General features: G+C 46.2%; 1 protein-coding gene across 6 annotated transcripts in view; it reads right to left on the bottom strand.

The window, feature by feature from the left end:
• The window catches only part of SLC22A3 (solute carrier family 22 member 3), a 265,603-nt gene that overhangs the window by 178,559 nt on the left and 65,105 nt on the right, over positions 1-21,939 (bottom strand). For 5 of the 6 annotated variants that reach the window (XM_029594088.1, XM_029594093.1, XM_029594091.1 and 2 more), the window contains exon 3: positions 9,815-9,969. The exons of the other annotated variant lie outside the window; for it this stretch is intronic. In XM_029594088.1, the coding sequence (XP_029449948.1) occupies positions 9,815-9,969 (155 nt within the window). The remainder of the gene's footprint in view (positions 1-9,814; positions 9,970-21,939) is intronic. 6 annotated transcript variants of the gene reach the window in all.

The following is a 21,939-nucleotide window of genomic DNA, read 5'->3' as shown; positions in this document are numbered from 1 at the left end:
GCCGTTCAATCACCACGCCGTGAGGTGTAGGGAGGAGCGAAGAGGATGTAGTAGAGATCCATTGTCCTGGGTAAGAAGCTGAGGGCTGATGCCCAAGGGACTTGGGTTGCAGATTGATAGGTGTAGAAGGTAGCTGTACCATGGTTGTCGTGGCCATGCTGGCAAAATTAGGATCAGATCTGCTTGGTCTTCGATGCATCTCTGTATTGTGTGAGAGATAGTGGTATCGGAGGGAACGCATACAGTAGGTTGTGAGACCAACTTACAAGAAAGGCGATTCTCTGTGGGCTTGGGTAAACCGAGCAGAAGCTTTCCAGCTTTCTGTTGTTCTCTGTCGCGAAGAGGTCGATGGAAGAAAGGCCCAAACTGAGAATGTGTGCTGAGCCACCTTTTGATCTAATTCCCATTCGTGGGGATGAAATATTCTGCTGAGTTTGTCTGCTCTGGAATTGTGAATCCCGGGCAGATAAATTGCTTGAAGAGAGATTGATCGTTGATGAGCCTACTCTAGTATCTGAACTGCTTCCTTGCAGAGGCTCCAGGAACCGGACCCTCCTTCCTTGTTTATGTAGAACATTGTAACTCGGTTGTCCATGTGAATCATTACTATTTTATCTCATAGGGAGTCTTCGAAGGCTCGAAGGATGTTCTTCACCGCTTTGAGTTCCAGTAGGTTTATGTGTAGTGTACGTTCGTATGTGGTCCTTGTGTCTGTAATTGGTCCAGGTGAGCCCCCCATCCCTTGGGGGGGCACGTCCATGGTATTATCTGATGTTGTATAGATCGTAGGGGCGAGCCCGTCCGTAGTGCTGACGAGAGTAGCCACCACTATAGGTCTTTTTTCCTGTTGTTGGTTAAAGAGATGGGAGTAGACAATGGATGGAGAAATTGAATCTATTGGTTCTTTAGTCCCCATTGTAGGTGACGCATATGAAGACGTGTATGTGGGACCATATAGATGGATGCTGCCATGTGTCCTAGAATGGTTAGGACTTGGCGAGCTGGTACTGTTGCACTGTGTAGTAGATTCGTAGATAGAGTAGAGAGATCTAGTGCTCTTGGGTGAGGGAGGAAAGCTTTGTCTTGAAGTGTGTCGATGTAGGCTCCTATGAATTGTAATGTTTGAGTGGGTTCCAGATCTGATTTCTCGTAATTTATTAGGAGGCCTAGATTGTCTAGGCAAGAAATAGTTCGAAGAAGATTGGTTCGTAGCAGAGTTTGCTTGGATGCCACTAGGAGCCAATCGTCCAAATAGGGAAATATTTGCACCCCTGACGACGAAGGTGCGCCACCACCACTGCTAGACATTTGGTGAAGACTCTGGGGAAGAGAAAAGGCCGAATAGAAGAACCTTGTATTGGAAGTGCTGGTTGTCCGCCTGGAAACATAGATAACATCAGGAACTGGGGTGCACTGGAATGTGAACATACGCATCCTTCAGGTCCAGTGAGCACATCCAATCTCCTGGTTGAAGAAAGGGAAGGATGGATTTGAGAGAAGTCATTTTGAACTTCTCCCTGTAGAGGAGTTTGTTGAGTGAACGTAGGTCCAAGATTGGCGCAGACCTCCTGACTTCTTGGGAATTAGGAAGTATTGCGAGTAAAACCCTTGATGGAATTCCGGGTAAGGAAATTTCTGAATGCATTTGTTCTGTAGAAGAATCTGGCATTCCTTCAAAAGAGGTTCTTTGTGAGATGTTAAATGCTTCTGCGGAACCCAATGTGGGAGGGTCGGGAGGCAAGTGAAATGAAGAGTGTAACCCCGTTCTATTATTGATAGGACCCACTGATCTGAGGTAATTTGACTCCAGGCTGGAAGATAATTGGACAACCTGCCTCCCACGGGGGCGGGGGGGGTGATGGTGGCAACATTATTTTTAAAAACCGGTCTGGGATTTTGCGTGTTGAGAGTCAGCTTGCTGATATGGTTGACGAGGGGCTCTGGCACGCTGGCGTGGTGCTTGAGGTTGACAGGGTTGCTGCCTAGATGGTTGGTAGGATTGAGGCTTGTAATAGGAATAAGGTTTGAATGCCTTAAAGGGTATTCTTCTCTATGGAGCCGAAGTAGCATAGTGGCACCGTGATGTGGATGGTTGGTGAGCAGATGTCAATGAAAGACTTTATGGATCCACAGTGTTTATCCCAAAGGGGCGTGGGATAAACACTGTGATCCATAAAGTCTAGAGGATGTGAATGAAGAGAAGAGGCAAGGGGTGGTTTGCTTGCGGGAATGACGGCTACTACCTGGAGATTAATATCCTTATTCAATAAACATACACACAGTTAATGCGACTCCCAATATTGCTCTATGCTTCAACGGCAAGAGGAAATGTGGAAAAAAGGATTTGCATCCACAAAAAAGCAGGGGAGTAGCTTGCTTGTTACGGCGGTTACTACCCCAAATCAAATAAGCCTGATACTTCACTTTCAATGCACATCCAGCATAGCTCTCTCCTTCAATGGCAGGGAAAATGAAGAAAAGATGATTTATATTCAGCATCAGCCAACAAGAAATGAATTACATAGTCTGGGTAAACAAATAAGCATGGGAGTAGCTGGCTTGTTACGGTGGTTACTACCCCAAATCAAATAAGCCTGATACTTCGCTTTCAATGCACATCCAGCATAGCTCTCTGCTTCAACGGCAGAGAGAATGAAGAAAATATGATTTATATCAGCATCAACCAACAAGGAATGAATTACATAGTTTGGGTAAACAAATAAGCATGGGTGTAGCTTGCTTGTTACGGTGGCTACTACCCCGAATCAATTAAGCATGATTCTTGACTTGGAATAAGTATCCAGTGCAGCTCACTGCTTCAGCAACAGAGGGAATTAAGTAAAGAGGATTTTTATTCAGACAACCAACAATGGCTGAATTGCACATGCAGGGTAAACAAATGGGAGTAGCTTGCTTATTACGGCGGTTACTTCCCCAAACCAATTAGCTAGATACTTCACTTAGATGCAGCTCCAGCACTGCTGTCTGCATCGATGGTGGGGGTGGAAGGGAATTGGAACCAAAAAGTTACCAATAAGGGCCCTGACCGCAGTGGTCAGAGTAACAGATTATGAAAACAAATAGATGTGAAAGCTTGCTGGGCAGACTGGATGGGCCGTTTGGTCTTCTTCTGCCATCACTTCTATGTTTCTATGTAAAGGACAGCTGTCGTTTGCTCCTTGATCTTTGTCACCGTCTCTGTGAATTTGTCCCTGAACAAGTTTTCTGGACGACAAAGTAGGTTTGCTAACTTGTCACGAACATCGCCTATTATGACGCTGGAATATAACCATGTGAGACGTCTCGCTGCCAAGGCATTTGCTGAAGTTTTTGAAGAGACATCAAAGCATTCATAAATAGATCTTAATAAGTGCCTCAAACCTTCCTCCAGATTATGATACTGAGGAGGTAAAGCAGTGTCTGGCAAGCTTTGTTGGAGGCATGATTTTAGTGCTTGTAAATTATCAAACAGGTATTGTGCGATGTAAAACTGGTGGTTTTGAATATGGGCGTTTAGCATCGCAGATTGAAATGATTTCTTTGCAAAATCATCCAGTGTTTTGTTTTCCTTGGTCGGCGGTGTGTTGGAATGGATTCTCGATTTACGAGCCTTCTGCATTGCCAACTCAACTACCACGGAATGATGTGGTAGTTGAACTAAGGAATGGAAGGAAGAATCTTTCATTCTGTATTTTAGATCGATTTTTCGTGATGTCGGAGGGATGGACCATGGAGTGTCCCACGACTTTTCCATCAGCGCTGACAAAACTGAATGCTGTGGTAGGGCCACTGGTTCAGTAGGCACATCAAAATGTTTTAATATGCCTAACATTTCCTGACATGGATCAGGAATCCTCCTTGTTTCCACGTTAAGCATTTGACCGACGTTTTCTATGAACTGAGAATATGTCAGGTCTTCTGGAGGCGAAGACGGTTCTGGAGGTACTTCCGCTGGATCAGACGAGTAACCCATGGAGGAATTTGAAGAGGAATCTGAATCCGAAATTTCCTCAATTGGAGTTGGTGGTGAGGATGCAAGGTCCTTTGGTGCTGGGCCTGGTATCACTGGATCTTCCGGAACTATCGGTGATGTGGGAGGAGACAGTTGAGGCAGTAGTTGAGACTTTTCTATTGACTGTAAGAATTGAGTCAATATTCTTATTCTCCTTCGTTTCAGATCTCACAAAATCCCCCTTTCCCTCCCTCCAAGATGAAAACAGTTTAGAGAAATGTGAGAAGCTTGCTGACTATTTTAAAAATAAAATCTCCAAAATCTTAACTCGGCTCCCATCCAACCCTGCCCCAACAGACCCACTACCTCTCCACAATGGAGGTACCCTCAGCTCCCTTGACCTCACCTCCTTGAAGGAAATTGAATCCATACTAAAAAAGATGCGGCCAGCCACCCACACCGCAGACACCATCCCATCAAAAATCCTCCTTACCATTCCTACCGCCATTGCAAAACCAATAGCAGACATTATAAATTGCTCCATCACCACCGGCAAAGTCCCCGACCCCCTTAAGCTTGCTATTGTAAAGCCTCTACTAAAAAAACCCACCCTTGACCACAATGATCCTGCAAACTAGAGACCCATATCTAATCTACCTTTTATCTCCAAAATCATGGAGAAGGTGGTCAACACCCAACTCACAGAATTCCTAGAAGAGAACAATATTTTACACCCCGCCCAATATGGCTTTCGCTAAGATCGTAGCACCGAAAAACTCCTACTCGCCATAACAGATACTATCCTTAAGGGCATGGACCACAGCCAATCCTACATCCTTGCCCTCCTAGATATCTCAGCCGCATTTGATACTGTGAACCATCAAATCCTACTATCACGCTTATCCGAGATAGGCATATCAAACACAGCCCTATCGTGGTTCTCCTCTTACCTAGATCATAGAATGTACCTAGTCAAACTCGATGACTTCGAATCCACTCACATTCCCCTCACGCAGGGCGTCCCACAAGGCTCCTCCCTATCATCCACCCTCTTCAATATTTACTTACTCCCACTCTGCCACTTACTCTCTAAACTAGGACTGAAATTTTTCCTATACGCAGACGATGTACAAATATTGATTCCCATTCGAAAATCCCTCAACGAAACCCTGCAGTACTGGGAAACTTGTCTGACCTCTATCAACTCACTCCTCTCCAATCTCCACCTTGCACTCAACACCTCCAAAACTGAAATCCTTATCCTAACAAATCAATCTTCCGACTCGATCCACCATATGATCCAAAACGCCTCACAAGCTCAATCACTACCACATAGCGTCAGAGACTTAGGAGTTTACCTAGACAACCAACTAAACTTGAAATCCCACATTAAATCACTGCTAAAAGGAGGCTTTTTCAAAATCCAAACCCTCAAAAAACTGAAGCCCCTCCTCCACGCCCATGATTTCCACACCGTTATGCAAACCACCATGTTATCCAAACTCGATTATTGCAACGCCCTTTTCTTAGGCCTCCCAGCCTCTACTACTAAACCTCTGCAAATCCTCCAAAACGCTATGGCACGTATCCTAACAAACACAAGAAAATCCGATCATATCACCCCCATACTACAAAATCTCCACTGGCTCCCCATTGCATTCCGTTCCCAATACAAAACACTTACCATCCTACATAACACTCTATACAAAAACAGCTCCCCCTGGCTTGAAGACATGCCTCAATTCCGGCAATCGAACCGCCCCACCAGAAACGCCCTCGCCGGCACCCTCCAAACCCCCTCACTCAAAATTGGGCACCTCACCGCCACCAGGGAAAGAGCCTTCTCTATCGCGGGCCCCTCCCTCTGGAACTCCCTCCCGGCCAAACTCCGCCTAGAACCATCCCTGAGCCACTTCAAAAAAGGAATAAAAACATGGCTGTTTAAACAGGCCTACCCCAACTCCTCTCAACCCTAGGCCTCCCACGCATGCAGGAATCTGCATTCTATATTCAGCCCTTCCCACCTTTCCCACCCTGGTAACCCTTCCAGTACACCCCATACTCCCCCTCACTCCCCCCTCTCCACTCCCCCCCCCTCTCCCCACCATTAGCCTCTACAGCCTTCCCCTTCCCCGCTTTCCTTACCTTTTTAAATCCCTCCCTTATCCTTACCTCCTCTTTCGCATATATTCTCCCCCTTCTCTCTCCCCCCACCCCTCCCCCCAACTTTGTAAATAAGTTCACATATGTAATTTTAAATCCATATCTTTCCAATTTAAGTTATCCATGCTTGCTTTCTCTTTCTCTCGTACTTCGCCATTTACCTTGTTCTTTTTATCCAATTATTATCCAATATCTCCCAGTTAAACCCCCCTGTTCAATGTAATTTCCTTTCCTTTCTCAGTTAATTGTGAACCGACATGATGTGTCCTACGAATGCCGGTATATAAAAATGTTTAAATAAATAAATAAATAAATATGTTTGTAATTTGATACTTGGCTTGATTAGCCAGTCCTGACGTCGATGGTGTATGTGATGGTTCTGTAATTGGTGGTAGAGTAGGCCGAATTACATCCACCTGTGTTCATCTTTTACTGGTAGTTTTCTCAGGTGGGACAACCCGTGGAACCGGCTGAGGTTGCTCAGGGGCGAGGGAGCCCATGGAAGTCAGTGAAACAGACGATAATGTCCCCGGTGATGTAGGAGTCGTGTCAGATGTGCGAAGTGGTGAAATATCTGGATCTGATACAATTATCAAGGGTGGTGACGCCTCTCTGGGTCTTTTATGGCCTGGGTGGTGTTTCCTATGTTGTTTTTGCTTCAAGTGTGTCGGCAAATCGCTATGTGCACCGATGCGCATTGACTGCATCGATGGTGCGTCGATCGGGCAGGGATGCAACGCAGTTGCCTCCTTACGTTGATGTGTAGCATGTGCCGATGTGCCGGAATGGCGTGGCTTCGACGCAGTAGCATCTTTGCATCGGTGCTCCGGTCCTTTGTTGGTGCGTCGATGCCTCGACACTTCGGAACGGAGTCGGTGCACTTGTCTTCTGAGCATCGATGCGTCGGTGAAGCATGCGGCCGCGATGCCACCAAAGCATCCCCCGTGCCGTGCGCTGATTTTTGGCGGCGAGCAATGGCGGGTGTTCTGACGGGGTCGACTGAGGAGACCCTCCTCGACAAAGGAGACCTTTTCTTCCTTTTTGGGCCTGGGGATGATCTTACCGAGGCCTCGGAAAGGGCGTAAGAGCCCAAAGCACTGGATTGAAGTTCCTGAAGCTTGGCAGCCCGTTTGCGCTGGGCTCGTGGGGACATGCGTCTGCAGTCTGCACAGTTTGCCTGGTCATGGAAGGGTCCCAGACATAGCTAGCAAGAAATGTGGCCATCGGTGGCCAACATTATTTTGCCACAGGAACAAAATTTGAAACCAGGACGCGGCATGTCTCTGGCTGCTGTTCAAATTAATTTAAACTTCTGCTGTTTTGTTTTGTTTTTTTTTTTCACAGAAACTTCTCAGTCTCTCAGGAGAGTAGAGCTCTGCATGCTAACTGCCACGTGGAAAAACACTGACTGAGGAGCCTGAGGAAAATCAGAGAAGATATAAGAGGGAGCACTTAGCTGAAAGACTTTACTAGACTTAGAGAGCTCCGCCACCTAGTGGCACGGAAGACATTCCCAGACAGCATGGCTAATTCAGCTGCTTATCTACATGAATACAGGTATATCTCATAAGCAAATATTTTGAAGGCAGCATGAAAAGGTGGATTCTTACAAATAAGTCATCAGCTATTCCTCATGCTGTTTGTTGGTGGCCAGGACACAAACAGGGCTGGCCTAGGGGTCAGTGGCAGTGACATGCAGTATGCCTGGATTTGATTCGTCAGCCTGGCTTCTCCTCCATGGGCCAGCTGGGGATGGAGATACTGTGGAGGCAGAGTACACAGCCCCCAGGAAAAGGGAGTCTCGGTCATCATGAAGTGGCAATGCCTAGAGGCAGGACTCAAAGGACACAAAAAACACAGAAGGAGCTACAGTCTGTGTGAATCCCCTGGAAAAAAACTTGCTGCAATGGTCTAGATGGCTGTTAGTGTTCGTGGTAGTTGTGGGTGGATCCTTGGGCCGGTGGCAGACCACGTCCCCCGGGGGAAGATCCTGAGAGGGACCACCTGTTAGGCTCAGAGTATGGAAACAGACACATACTAGTTCTTTTATTAAACAGTATATTGAACCACCAGAGGTGGCAGTAGTTAGCTGGAAATGCCAGGCTGGGCTGTAGTCCCTCAGATACTGGAACAGCGATCCCAGATAACTGAGCTGTCGAAAAACTGAAGATAGTGAGTAGGCAGGGTATGCAGAGTTCAGGAACAGAACCTTGATGGTAACACTCACACAGTGATCTCATGAAGCAGCCCAGGAGCTGGAATGGACTAGGCCCTCGAGGAGCGAGTACCTGGTTCCAGGGAAGGCTCTGAGAGAGAGATGATAACTCACTGGTGTTGTAGACAGCGATGTCTTCCTGGCAGAAGTGGTATTCAGAAGCGAGTCAGGGAACGAGGGCCCTCAAGGAGCGAGTACCGTTTCCAGACTGTGATCTGAAAAGCAAAGAGAAAGCGAGGCCCCTGAGGAGCAGGTACCCCTGGTAAGTCCGAGGAGGCAGAGTAGCTTGGAGAGAACCCGAAGTCCTAGAACTCCTTGTACGTATCGAACTCCTTGCTAACTCGATACGTTAGCGTTTTCAGAGACCTTAAGTATCCGGTGAAGATGATGTCACCTCAGGGGGACGCCCCTGAGGTTCGCACCATTGCTGGTACTTCAGTCAGGGCCGTGCCGCACGTGCACCCCTAGGCTGCTGGGAAACATGGCGGTGTGCAGCGTCGAGCCGTTCCGGGGACGCCAGAGGGGAGTCGGCAGAAGACGCCGTGGCAGCCAACCTTCACTTGAGCAAGAGGGAGTCGCTGAGGAGGTAAGGAGGGCGGAATGGAGACATAGGGCAGCGACAGTCGCAACAATGGCAGGTGATTATAAAAATGGGGCAGGGAAAATCCAAGCAGCTGTAAATGAAGGCTCATGGTGCACATGAGCTGGAAGTTGAAAAGAACAGAAAGAAAGCAAAAGGCCAAAAAATAAAATAATACCCACAAATGAGGCCAAGTCCTAAAGCATTGCTGACTGAACTGTGTAATACAGAACAGCTAAGCACAAAGTAAGTCAACCTACCAGGGAAAGACAATGAAACAAAGCTGGCAAGCCTGGCTTGGTGAATACAACAGTTAAAAATAGAGCTCAAATCTCATTACTGTTCTTGACTGCACTAACCCATTTGCCTCTTGTTGTTTAACATTGGCTTCCGTTTTTTTGTTTTGTTTTTTTTTTTAAATCTTTCTTGGCAGGTTTTTTTCCAGTCTGGTACAGTGCAAAGATAAAATTTGATACAGGGTAACTCAAAGCTTTGTATATTTGGGCCTCAAGGGTAATCAATAGATCTAGATTCAAGGATATCCAAAATTAACATTAATCTACAAATATCTGATCTAAATTGTATGGCTTGGTTACCAGACCTGTTTTTGACTCTGAGGAATAGAATTGTACTTGAACTATGGTTTATCCAATCAGGCCCACTTGTTTGAAAGAAAAATTATCATGAATGTTGTAATCTGACTTATAGCAGTAAAGCTATGAAAAGCTCCACATTTTTATTGGAATTTTCATTCTGTTTATTGCATTTTAGGTTCTACAGTTATACTAGAGCTCAAAAGTGGATCCCAACTAGAAAAGGCTCAGATTCACTGCTGCACTGTAACTCCACTAAGTAAAGCCATCCTCCTTTAATTACCTCAAAAGAAGTGAAATGGAACTCTTACCAATCACATAGCAGGTCATCCAGGTTCCCTTTCCAAAGAGGCCTTGTAGGAAGCGAAACAGAGCAAAGACTGGAAAATTGGGCGCAAAAGCCACAGCAATGCCGCATATTCCTACGCCAAAGGCAGAGATGAGGTATGTGGTTTTTCTTCCATACCTAGTACACACACACACACACACATAGAAAATCTAGTCAAAATTCACATTAAACTCGTCCTATCTGATTTTTCCAGTTTACAATTTAAATCTTCATTATTCCTGAAAAATGAAGGAGGAGGAACAAAGGAAAACCTGCATCTGAATGATAGTTTGGCAGAGGAGAAAGGATGTGGAGAAGAAAGAAAGTGGCTTGAAGTGGAGAAGAAAGAAGAAAGGTAGTGACAATGGGCATCTATCTTGTATCAATCTTGCAATGTTTTCTCTGTTTCTTGTTTTAAAATATTTTATGTTTAAATCTGTTTATTAAGAAAGCAGAAACCATGTAACAAACATGAGCCAAGGCGAGTGGACTCTGCAGCACCTCAGCTATCAATACCAAAGATACAACTTGATTATAGTACAATTCAAATTTTTCCCAATATTCCCCCCCCCCCCCCCCCCCCCCCCCCAGCGCCCTTTGCACAGATTAAGACAGACATCGATTTATTGCAGACCTTTCTGATGGTTTTAAGAAGATGCAAATTTAAATCAATTATGATAGCTGAAATGACAAACCATATCTATTGAGAAATTACTAATTACCTGATAATTTCCTTTTCCTTAATCCAGACAGTTGGATTCAGAACCAGTGGGTTATGCACCTCTACCAGCAGATGGACACAAAGCAAACTGATGTCACAGTATATATACTAGAGATGTGCATCGTGTTTTTTTAATGTGTTGGGCTTCGTTTCGGGGCCCCCCCACGGGAAATTTCGTTTTCCCGTTAGCGTGCACTAACCGGAAAAATTCCATTAGTTTTTCGTTTCCCCTGAACCATACTAAATTAGGCAAGTTCATTGAAATTGCCTAATTCGGGATAAACGAATACACATCTCTAATCTGCTGCAGTGACCTCAGCCTGCCAGTATTCTCTTCAAAACATAAGAAAATAAGAAACTGCCATAATGGGTCAGACAAAGGGTCCATCAAGCCCAGAATCCTGTTTTCAACAGTGGTCAATCCAGACTACAAGTACACAGCCAATCAAGGCAAGGCACGGGCCACGACAGAGGCACGCCAGGAAGGATGGACGAAAGGAACCTGGGAGCTAGACAAAGAGCTGATGAAGAGGACATCAGGGTACATCGGAACATCAGGACATCGGAACCACTAGACGAGGGGACCTCTGGAGACAAGGACATCTGGGACGTTAGCAGCATAGAGCATGGATAGCAGGTATCTCTGGAGCAGGAACATCGGAACTAGGAACATCCAAAGGGAAGAGCATCTGAAGACAGGACGAGGACACAGAATCCGACAAGAGACCAGGGAAGAGGCGCGGCCATGCACCTAGGAAGAGGCAGGACCATGGAGAGCAGTGGCAGTGTCCGTGCCACAAGGGAAGGCCCAGACGTCGACGGTTCTACGCCGCAAAGACAGAAGAAGATGGTGGCTCCCTGACTCAGGAAGAGGAGCTCTGGGGCGGTCTGAGGCAGCGGAAGAGGACCTGGTTGGCAGTGGCCTCCGGGCCGCAGGAGAAGGAAGGAGGCGGCTTCCAGGGCCGCGAAGGTGGAGGTGGAGATTCCACGCACAGGAGAGATGATGACGTTTTACGGCCTACTAGCCGCAAGAGAAGCGGCGATGACAGTGGCAGCAGCCCGCCATGGACGGCAGCGGTGAAGAGGTGAGAGACTGCTTGTGGACCTAGCCCACAAGCAGAATCGTAACAGCACCCCTTCCTCAAAGACCTCCTCCCCCGGTCTTTTCTAAAACAGAGAGGGGTCAACGAACTGAAACTGGAACTTCTTGGTGGAGGACTGAGGCGATGACGAATTCAAAGCTGGAAACATGAAGCAGAAGTCGTGGAAGATCAGGATTCAGAGAAGACGTAGAACAAACACTGAAGCCGCAGATCTGGCAGGATACAGGAATTGCAAGACGCAAGGCAGCATCTCAGATTCTAACGGTTCAAGATGAAAGGACAAGAAATCCAGGATGAATGAGAAACACAGATGAAGATAGCATCTTGGAATAAGGACTGGTTCTTGGTTCAAATTAGTCAGAACAAGAGTGGGGAGTGAACAAGCATCAACTTTTCGGTGGTAGCATTGGGGAAGACAGATCAGGCTTCAAGCTGGGTTCTAGATGCGAGGATGGTACTCCAGGAGAGTAGGTAGACAAACTTACAAGCGCCACTTGCTTTAGGTTAGGCAGTGGTACCAGGAGGACTCAGATGGAATTAGGAAGTCCAATGAACATTGCTCAGTAGGTGGAAGGTTGATCCTGGAGGCAATATACCTAACGAAGATAGTTGGTTCATAGCTGAAAAAGGCAAGTACAAAGAAGCTCCAGGTTGCTGCTTCCAGGCTTTACAAGGCCAAATGATGAGAAGTTTCTTTAAGTTGATAAAGGGGAGAATAGCATCTTAGGAAAATCCATATGTAATACAGGCTCACATATGGTGGAGACGTTATCCTCAGGAGAAGCTTCATAGTCGATAGGTGTCACTGTGGTGCTTTATGCAAGTTGCTGATTCATTGTAAGGAATTTCCCAAATGGCTGTATAGATGTAGTTTCAATCAGAATTGAATCAAAAGAGCCGCTTTAAGATAGACTGTTAAAACACAATAAGCAGGGCTCAAGGATAGCGGAGGATTCAAATGGGTGAGTAAAGACTTATTTCCACTGATGGTCGGTAGAACAGCAGACATGGCGAACCCCCTAGCCGAGGCATGTTACTAGTGAATGACACTGAAAAGCTGGCAAATACTTTCAGTTATCTTGTAGAGTGATTAGAGGAAGGCTATCAGGGTGATGGATTGAGATAACTCCCAGTAGAGCAAAAGATGGAAGACTCAGACAAAGACTTGAATACTCAAGTTGCTCGGAAGACTCTGGAGAAGATGGTCACAGACGTTCATATGAATCCAAGGGCAACGAAGCAGAATCTTTCCTGAAGATTCCAAGGAAAACAGGGTCCTTCCAGGAGGATAATCAGTAGAGCTATACCAGTTACCAGGCGAGCAGAAAGATGGTAATTGCAGTCTTAGGCCTGGCAGTGGTGATGGTACAGGAAGAGTAGATGAATGGCAAATCAGGATTTCCCAACCCTGATCCAGCAACACGGAATCCTGTGTAAGAATAGTGGAGGAAGATGGCAGCGAGCTCTGGATACGGAACAACTCACAATGATGGTGAAAAAGGATGGAATTCGCTTGCAAGCAGAAACAAGGTCTTGACTGTAAATGGTCCCTGAGCAAGCACCATGACAGAGCAAGCAGGGACTAATTTGAAAATAACAAAGCGGAGCTAGGTCTAGGGTGCAGGCGCCTCCTGCAGGTCATACAAATTCAAAGATTCCTTGAGCTGCTGTGGAGCACACTCGGATTAGTTATATACTCACAGAAGCTTGAAGTATTTGGCAACGAAATCAGACTTGGTAGTGGATGTGGACACCTGGGCGCAGGCGCCTTCTGCAGGTCATATGGAACCCAGGAAGATAGGCCAATATCGCAGTGGAAGATTGAAGATGATCCCTGGAACAGTGGCAGGCGCCCACTGCAGGTCGAGAAGGTTCCAGGACCGAACTCAGAGATCTGGATGCAGGCGTCTCCTGCAGGTCATGGAATCCAGATAGCTGAGGAGAAATAAACAGAGATGAAGAAAACAAAAAATTGACTAGAAGCAAGGTATCGAATGTCCAGGAGCTGGAAACAAATGAACTGGTGCTTCCAGCAGGGCGGGAGATACTCTGGAAAACTGAAATCAAAAAATTCTTGAGAAAAGTTCTTGGAGATGAATAGATGCAGGCCTTCTGCAGATGGTAACAGAAAAAAAATTTTCTAAGAAGGCTAGCGCCTCCAGCAGGTCAAAGGATACATAAAACGTTCAGGACACAAAAATTTGAAAAAGGTACTTGAATCAGGAACTCTGGAACAAGGTGTGGACCCATCACAGGAACACGTTCACAAGACACATGGCCTTTGCAAACTGTTGGGGGAGCGCTAGGGAGATGCAGCATGCTCAGACGTGGACGGAGATGCAGCATGCTCAGAGGATTCAGATAGAGATACAGGTTACTCAGAAGACTCGGAAAAAGGATTCTCTGAAGACTCAGACAAGGGTTCAGGTTACTTGGAGGTCTCAGGCAAGGATGAAAGACTCAGGCGAAAGTACTGGGTAAGAACTGCATTGCAGCGCGCTCTACAAAGCTGTCACGGATGGTCGCAGATCATGATGAACGCAAAGCAGACTCCAGGCGAAGAAGTGGAAGTTGAAACCAGGACATGACAATGATTCAGGAGAGGCCTGCACCGGGGTGCGCCCTACATGGCCGCCAGTGGCTGGTCGCGGACCACGCTGAAGCAGAGCAGGTTCTGGCAGAGTCTTAGGCATGGACGGAAGCAGGCACGGACTCAGACGACCGAGAACAGAATTCAAGATTTGGAACTTGGTACTCGGATTCAGGAACATTAAAAGCAAGGGCCATCGGAGACTTGCGCTGCAAGGTGAAAGCGGGACAAATGCCACGATGCTCCCTACACAGCCAATCAAGGCAAGGCACAGGCCACAACAGAAGCATGCCAGGAAGGATGGACGAAAGGAACCTTGAAGCTAGACAAAGAGCTGACGAAGAGGACATCAGGGTCAGGACAGGAATGAAGAACATTGGGTACATCGGAACATCAGAACATCGGAACCACTAGGCGAGGGAACCTATGGAGAGAAGGACATTTGAGACGTCAGCAGCATAGAGCATGGAGAGCAGGTACCTCTGGAGCAGGAACATCGAAACTAGGAACATCCAGGGGGAAGAGTCTGCTTGGACATTGAAGGATAATTACATATAATATAGAGAGCCCAACAATAATATATGAAATACATAAATTTTATTTAAAGATATCACACGAATATACCTATATAGACAATAAAACTGAACTAGCACACTCACACATTCATACCCACAAATTAAAAAATATGTTGTATTGAGATACAATATATAACTTAGTTTATGTTACCAATAGAAGTGTACAAATAATATTTCAATTGAAACTCAATAAATTATTATAAACTTTGAATTAGAATTGTGTACTGTTTATGTCCAAGGACATATAGGTATATTCGTGTGATATCTTTAAATAAAATTTATGTATTTCATATATTATTGTTGGGCTCTCTATATTATATGTAATTATACGACAAGTGGATAGAGAGTTGTAGTTATTTACCCTTTTTTGTATATTTACCGTGTTGGACATTGAAGGAGACAGACAGAAGTCCCTCTCCTTGGGCAAAGCTAAGGAATTTAAACTTTATTTCATCCTTATTATAGAAATTTACTGTTTTTGGGTAGTGCTAATATTATCTGTATATTTTTCTAGTTATATTTTTCTAGTTATATGTTATTGCTGTTTTAAAGTGCTGTTTGTCTAATCAAAAAAGAAAACTACAAAGAAAGGGGAGTGGTTAACAGCTATTGGCAACAGACTTAGTGCATAGCAGGAGGAAGTTAACTCCTCTTCAGTCTGCTCGGACATTGAAGGAGACAGACAGAAGTCCATCTTCTTAGGGATAACCAGAGGAAAAGCTTACATTAGCTAGCCTTACCTGGGGGAAGGTCTGTTCAAAAGCAGCAGACACAGTGTCCAGGGAACAGCTCTGGCCAAGGGTTAACTGTCACGGAGACATGGTTCACGGAATCTCACGATTGGGATATGGCAATACCAGGCTTTAACTTGTTAAGGAAGGACAGAGAGGATAAGAAAGGAGGAGGAGTGGCTCTTTATATCAGAAACAATATCCAAGCAACTGAGCTGCAAGGAAGATGGGGCAATGAAGAAGCACTATGGGCTGACCTAAAAAAATATGGGACATCCATTTTTATCGGAGTGGTTTACAGGCCTCCAAACCAAAAGGAAGAGCTGGACAGAGATCTGGTTGAAGACATCCAAAAGATAGGAAAGAAGGGAGAAGTGGTGATCGTTGGAGACTTTAATATGCCAGATGTAGACTGGAGAATCCTATCTGCAGAATCTAATAATAGTAGAGAAATAGTGGATGCCCTGCAAGTAGCTTTGTTCAAACAAATGGTAATGGAACCCACGAGAGAAGGAGTTATACTCGACATAGTGCTCACTAATGGAGATAATGTCTCTGATGTCCAGGTGGGTGCCCACCTCAGCACCAGTGATCATCAAATGGTATGGTTTAATATCACAAAAAGGATACAGAAAAGAAGCACAAAGACCCGAGTTTTGCAGTTCAAAAACACGGACTTTGATGAAATGGGGAAGTACCTGGAGGAAGAATTAAAAGGCTGGGAGAACGAGAGAGATGTGGATCAACAATGGACCAATCTAAAAGGAGCAATTACCAAGGCAACTAATCTATATGTTAGAAAAGTAAAGAAAAGCAAAAGAAAAATTAAACCTATCTGGTTCTCAAAGGAGGTGGCTGACAAAATAAAGGCTAAAAGAACAACGTTCAAGAAATATAAAAGATCCCAAAGGGAGGAGCACAAAGAAGAATATCTGGTAGAACTGAGGGATGCGAAGAAATTAATCAAGGCGGCAAAAAGTCAAGCGGAAGAGAGGATTGCCAAGGAGGTAAAGAGAGGTGACAAAACATTTTTCAGATACATCAGTGAAAAGAGAAAAGTTCAAAGTGGTATAGCGAAATTGAAAAATGGAAAGGATCAATGTGTGGAGAGAGACGAAGAAATGGCAGAAATATTAAACGAATACTTCAGTTCTGTGTTCACTAAAGAGGACCCTGGAGAAGGACCGTCGCTAGTTAACAAGAAACTGGAGGGGAGTGGAGTAGATGTAACTCCATTTACAGTAAAAAAATGTATGGTAAGAGCTGGAGAAACTGAAAGTGGACAAAGCCATGGGGCCTGATGAAGTTCATCCCAGGATACTGAGGGAGCTCAGAGATGTGCTGGCGGGTCCGCTGTGTGACCTGTTCAATAGATCCCTAGAAACGGGAGTGGTACCGAGTGATTGGAGAAGAGCGTTGGTGGTCCCGCTTCACAAGAGTGGGAACAGAGAAGAGGCTGGTAACTACAGACCAGTTAGCCTCACTTCAGTGGTGGGAAAAGTAATGGGAGTCAATGTTGAAAGAGAGAATAGTGAACTATCTACAGTCGGGAGAAATGATGGACCAGAGGCAGCATGGATTCACCAGGGGACGATCCTGTCAGACAAATCTGATAGACTTTTTTGACTGGGTAACCAAGGAATTGAATCAAGGAAGAGCACTTGATGTCATCTACTTGGATTTCAGCAAAGCTTTTGATACGGTCCCGCACAGGAGACTGCTGAATAAAATGAGAAGCTTAGGAATGAGTGCCGAGGTGGTGGCCTGGATTGCAAACTGGTTGACGGACAGAAGACAATGTGTGATGGTAAATGGAACTCTCTCTGAAGAGAGAGCGGTTTTAAGCGGTGTACCACAAGGATCCGTGTTGGGACTGGTCCTGTTCAATATCTTTGTGAGCGACATTACGGACGGGATAGAAGGTAAGGTTTGTCTTTTTTGCGGATGACACTAAGATCTGCAACAGAGTGGACACGCCGGAAGGAGTGGAGAGAATGAGACGGGATTTAAGGAAGCTGGAAGAGTGGTCGAAGATATGGCAGCTGAGATTCAATGCCAAGAAGTGCAGAGTCATGCATATGGGGAGTGGAAATCCGAATGAACTGTATTCGATGGGGGGAGAAAGGCTGATGTGCACGGAGCAGGAGAGAGACCTTGGGGTGATAGTGTCTAATGATTTGAAGTCAGCGAAACAATGTGACAAGGCAATAGGCTAAAGCCAGAAGAATGCTGGGCTGCATAGAGAGAGGGATATCGAGTAAGAAAAGGGAAGTGATTATCCCCTTGTACAGGTCCTTGGTGAGGCCTCACCTGGAGTACTGTGTTCAGTTCTGGAGACCGTATCTCCGAAGAGACAGAGACAAGATGAAGGCAGTCCAGAGAAGGGCGACCAAAAGGATGAATGGTCTTCAACGAATGACTTATGAGGAGAGACTGAAGAATCTAAATATGTACACCCTGGAGGAAAGGAGGAGCAGAGGTGACATGATACACACTTTCACATACTTGAAAGGTTTTAATGATCCAAAGACAATGACAAACCTTTTCCGTCAGAAAAAAATCAGCAGAACCAGAGGTCACGATTTGAAGCTCCAGGGAGGAAGACTCAGAACCAATGTCAGGAAGTATTTCTTCACGGAGAGGGTGGTGGATGCCTGGAATGCCCTTCCGGAAGAAGTGGTGAAGACCATATCTGTGAAGGACTTCAAAGGGGCGTGGGATAAACACTGTGGATCCATAAAGTCTAGAGGACGTGAATGACGAGTGGGTGGCTCACGGGAATGACGGCTACTGCCTGGAGATAATACCCTTATTCAATAAACATACACACGGTTAAATGCGACTCCAACATTGCTCTAAGCTTCAACGACAAGAGGAAACGTGGAAAAAGATTTGCATTCACAAAAAAAGCGGGGAGTAGCTTGCTTGTTACAGCGGTTACTACCCCAAACCAAATAAGCCTGGTACTTCACTTTCAATGCATATCCAGCATAGCTCTCTGCTTCAACGGCAGGGGAGAAAGTCTCGTAGTTCACTTTCAATGTATATCCAGCATAATTCTCTGCTTCTAAGGTAGGGGAGAAAGACTGATACTTCACACATATCTAGCATAGCTCTCTGCTTCAACGGCAGGGGAGAAAGTCAGATACTTCATTTTCAATGCATATTCAGCATAACTCTCTGCTTCAACGGCAGGGGAGAAAGTCAGATACTTCACTTTCAATGCATATCCAGCATAACTCTCTGCTTCAACGGCAGGGGGAATGAAGAAAAGTAGATCTATATACAGACAACAACCAACAAGGTCTGAATTATTTAGTCTGGGTAAACAAATAAGCATGGGTATAGCTTGCTTATTGCGGCGGTTACTATCCCTAACTAATTAAGCTAGATATTTCACTTAGAGGCAGTTCCAACACTGCTCTCTACATTAATGGTGGGGGTGGAAGGGAAATAGAATCAAAAGGTTACTAAGAGCCAAGAGTAACAGATAAGAATGAGAAAAAAAAAAGTGCAGAACTTGCTGGGCAGACTGGATGGGCCGTCATTTCTATGTTTCTATGTGAGCATCTGAAGATGGGAACATCTTGAAGACGAGACGGACGAGGACACAGAATCCAACATGCCTCATGAAGAGGAGCTCCAGGGCGGCCTCCAGGCCGTGGAAGAGGACCTGGTCGGCAGCAACCTCCTGACTGCGGGAGACCAGGGCAAGGGAATTCCCATGAAGAACAGAGTGCCTTGAAGAAGCGAGGTGAAGCAGAGAAGATTCCTGGAACGAAGATTCCTGGAACAAAGAGCTGGAACCATGGAGAATCCAGGAGTAAACCAACCCCTTGCAAAGGCAACGAGAGACTGAAGGAAGGCCCTCTTTATAGGGCTGAAGAAGGAGATACCTAGGAACGTCATCAGGAGGTTGCCCAGGTCCCTTAACCTCCATGGGAGCGGAACCAACGTCAGAAAGGCTGGCTGAGCACAGAAACTGGAGGAAGTCCTTCAAAACTCCTCTACTCTGTCTCTGACTTTTTTTTTTTTTTTTTTAAACTTACCTAAGCTCAGCCTTTCCCAGCTGAATACAGAGATGGTCTCTGGCTGTGGGGGGAGAGGACATATTCAGTCACCGCTGTGCTCAATCTCTTGCACCCGCTGCCTTTCAGCTGTTTTAATCAGCTAAGTCCACACCGGTTGAAGAACCAGCTACCGGACCAAGGCACTCATCTATAGGACCACGGAAATCACCTCAGAAATTCTCAACTGCGGTAGGGTCCAATAGGTATCATCGCAGGAGAGCGGGACAATTCAATGCTCCTACTAATTCTCCTCTAAAATTTGAAACAATCCCCAGTAGGGAAATGCATGTCCACCATTTGCTAGAGATGGATAATACTGGCAGGCTGATGTCACTGCAGAAGTGTATATACTGTGACGTCAGTTTGCTACGTCTCCATCTGCTGGTAAAGGTGCCTAACCCACTGGTCCTGAAAACATCTGTCTGGGTGCTAAGAAACTCTCTAGTTCTCTCTCTCACTATCACTATTATATCTCTCTCTCTCTACAGTTGTTTTCAGGATCAGTGGGTTAGGCACAGGGTGAGCATGGTGGCATGTCTGAGGATGGGACTACCGTTGTGAGCCACAGGCAGGAAGCGGCATGATATGGGAAATGAGATTGTGGGGGAGTGGGGGTGAAACAAGAGAAGAAATGGTTGGGTTGGGACGAAGATGAAGAAGGAGTGCCAGAGAAGGAAAGGAAGAGAAGGGAGGGGAGGGGAGGGGAGGGCTGAGTGAACAGGTGAGTGAGAGAAGAAGAGGGAAGGAGAGGAATGGAGAAAGTGGGGAAGGCAGAAGGGAAACTGGTGTGAACATGCACATCCCACACCCTTCATCTTCCCTCCACACTATTACCTCACACACATCCCATACCACCTTCCCCAACAAACACTATGATCACTATCACCATCCCCTTCTCACCTCCTCTCTCCCAACACATACATAAGAGTAAGAAGAGGAGTAAAAATTAGAAAGTACAAGGTGGAAAGAGTGCCCCCAAGTCATATAGATCATCACACTCCCAATACATCCCTCCTACACAACTACAACTTTCACACAAACACACAGGGAGAAATGAAAAGATTACAAGGGAAAGAGTGCTCACACACACGTACATGGAGGGTAAGAAGTCGTCTACATAATGGAGAGTGCAAGGAGGGAGAAGTACACCCATCTCTCCCTGCACCACCCCTTACCCCCCCCCCACACACACACACATAGGAAGAGGGCCACAAAAAGTAGAATGCAAGGAGAAGAGCGTGTAAAGAGGGGGAAGGAAAAAGTGAGGAGAACAAAATGGAGAAGGGGCGGAAGGAAAAGTGTATGCACATACACTTCCCCACACCCCTCCCTCTCAACCTCGCAGCCTCACTCACACCCCTGCACCCCACTCCCCCCATCCCCATAACAACCCTCCCAAACACCCTACCCCACCTCCTCCTGCACATACACACACACCCGTATCGCCCCCACCCACACACACAAAGTGGGAAGAAGGGGACAAAATGGAGAAATTAAGTACAAGAGATTGTGCATGGGAAAGAGTGCGCCCACCCATACATACACACCCAACCCACTTATATCACTATTCCCTGCCTACACACACACATACACGAGGGAAAGGAGGCAGCTACAAGGTTGAGAGTACAAGGGGAAAGGATAACAAGGTGCACACACATACACATACAAGCCCCCCACACACACATTCCACCTACACCCCCACCTTCCTACTCAGATGAGGTGAGGGGAAGGGGACAAAGTAGAGTGTGTCTCCAGCCATATATACCCAAACTCCACCCCCGATATGCACTCTCTCCCCCCCCAAATACACTCACTTCATCTACACCACTTCATCCCCTTACACATACAAGGAGGAAGAGAGGGCTACAAAGTGGAGAGTGTAAGGGGAAAAGAGTGTTAGCATACCCTATCCAACACCTAAATTATCTCCCCTCCATATTACCACTACAACCTACACATACTTCCACCCCCACACACACACACATGCCCACAGACATGAGGAGAGGGGGAGAGAGTGCCCCCCACCCTTATACCCCCTGCACTACTTCTCCTGTCCTCCACACACATACACACAAAGGGCCAGATTTTAGTAGCTATGCACGGGCGTAGATTTGTGCGCGCAACCCAGCGCGCACAAATCTACGCCTGATTTTATAAGATGTGCACGCAGCCGCGCGCATGTTATAAAATCCAGGGTTGGCGCGCGCACAAGGGGATGCACACTTGTGCACCTTGCGCGCGCTGAGCCCTAGGGGAGCCCCGATGGCTTTCCCCGTTCCCTCCGAGGCCGCTCCAAAATCAGAGCGGCCTCGGAGGGA

The sequence above is a fragment of the Rhinatrema bivittatum genome, chromosome 3 (assembly GCF_901001135.1).
Source record: "Rhinatrema bivittatum chromosome 3, aRhiBiv1.1, whole genome shotgun sequence".
In the NCBI taxonomy this organism is placed as follows: Eukaryota; Metazoa; Chordata; class Amphibia; order Gymnophiona; family Rhinatrematidae; genus Rhinatrema; species Rhinatrema bivittatum.
This window is presented reverse-complemented; position numbering and strand designations above follow the sequence as displayed.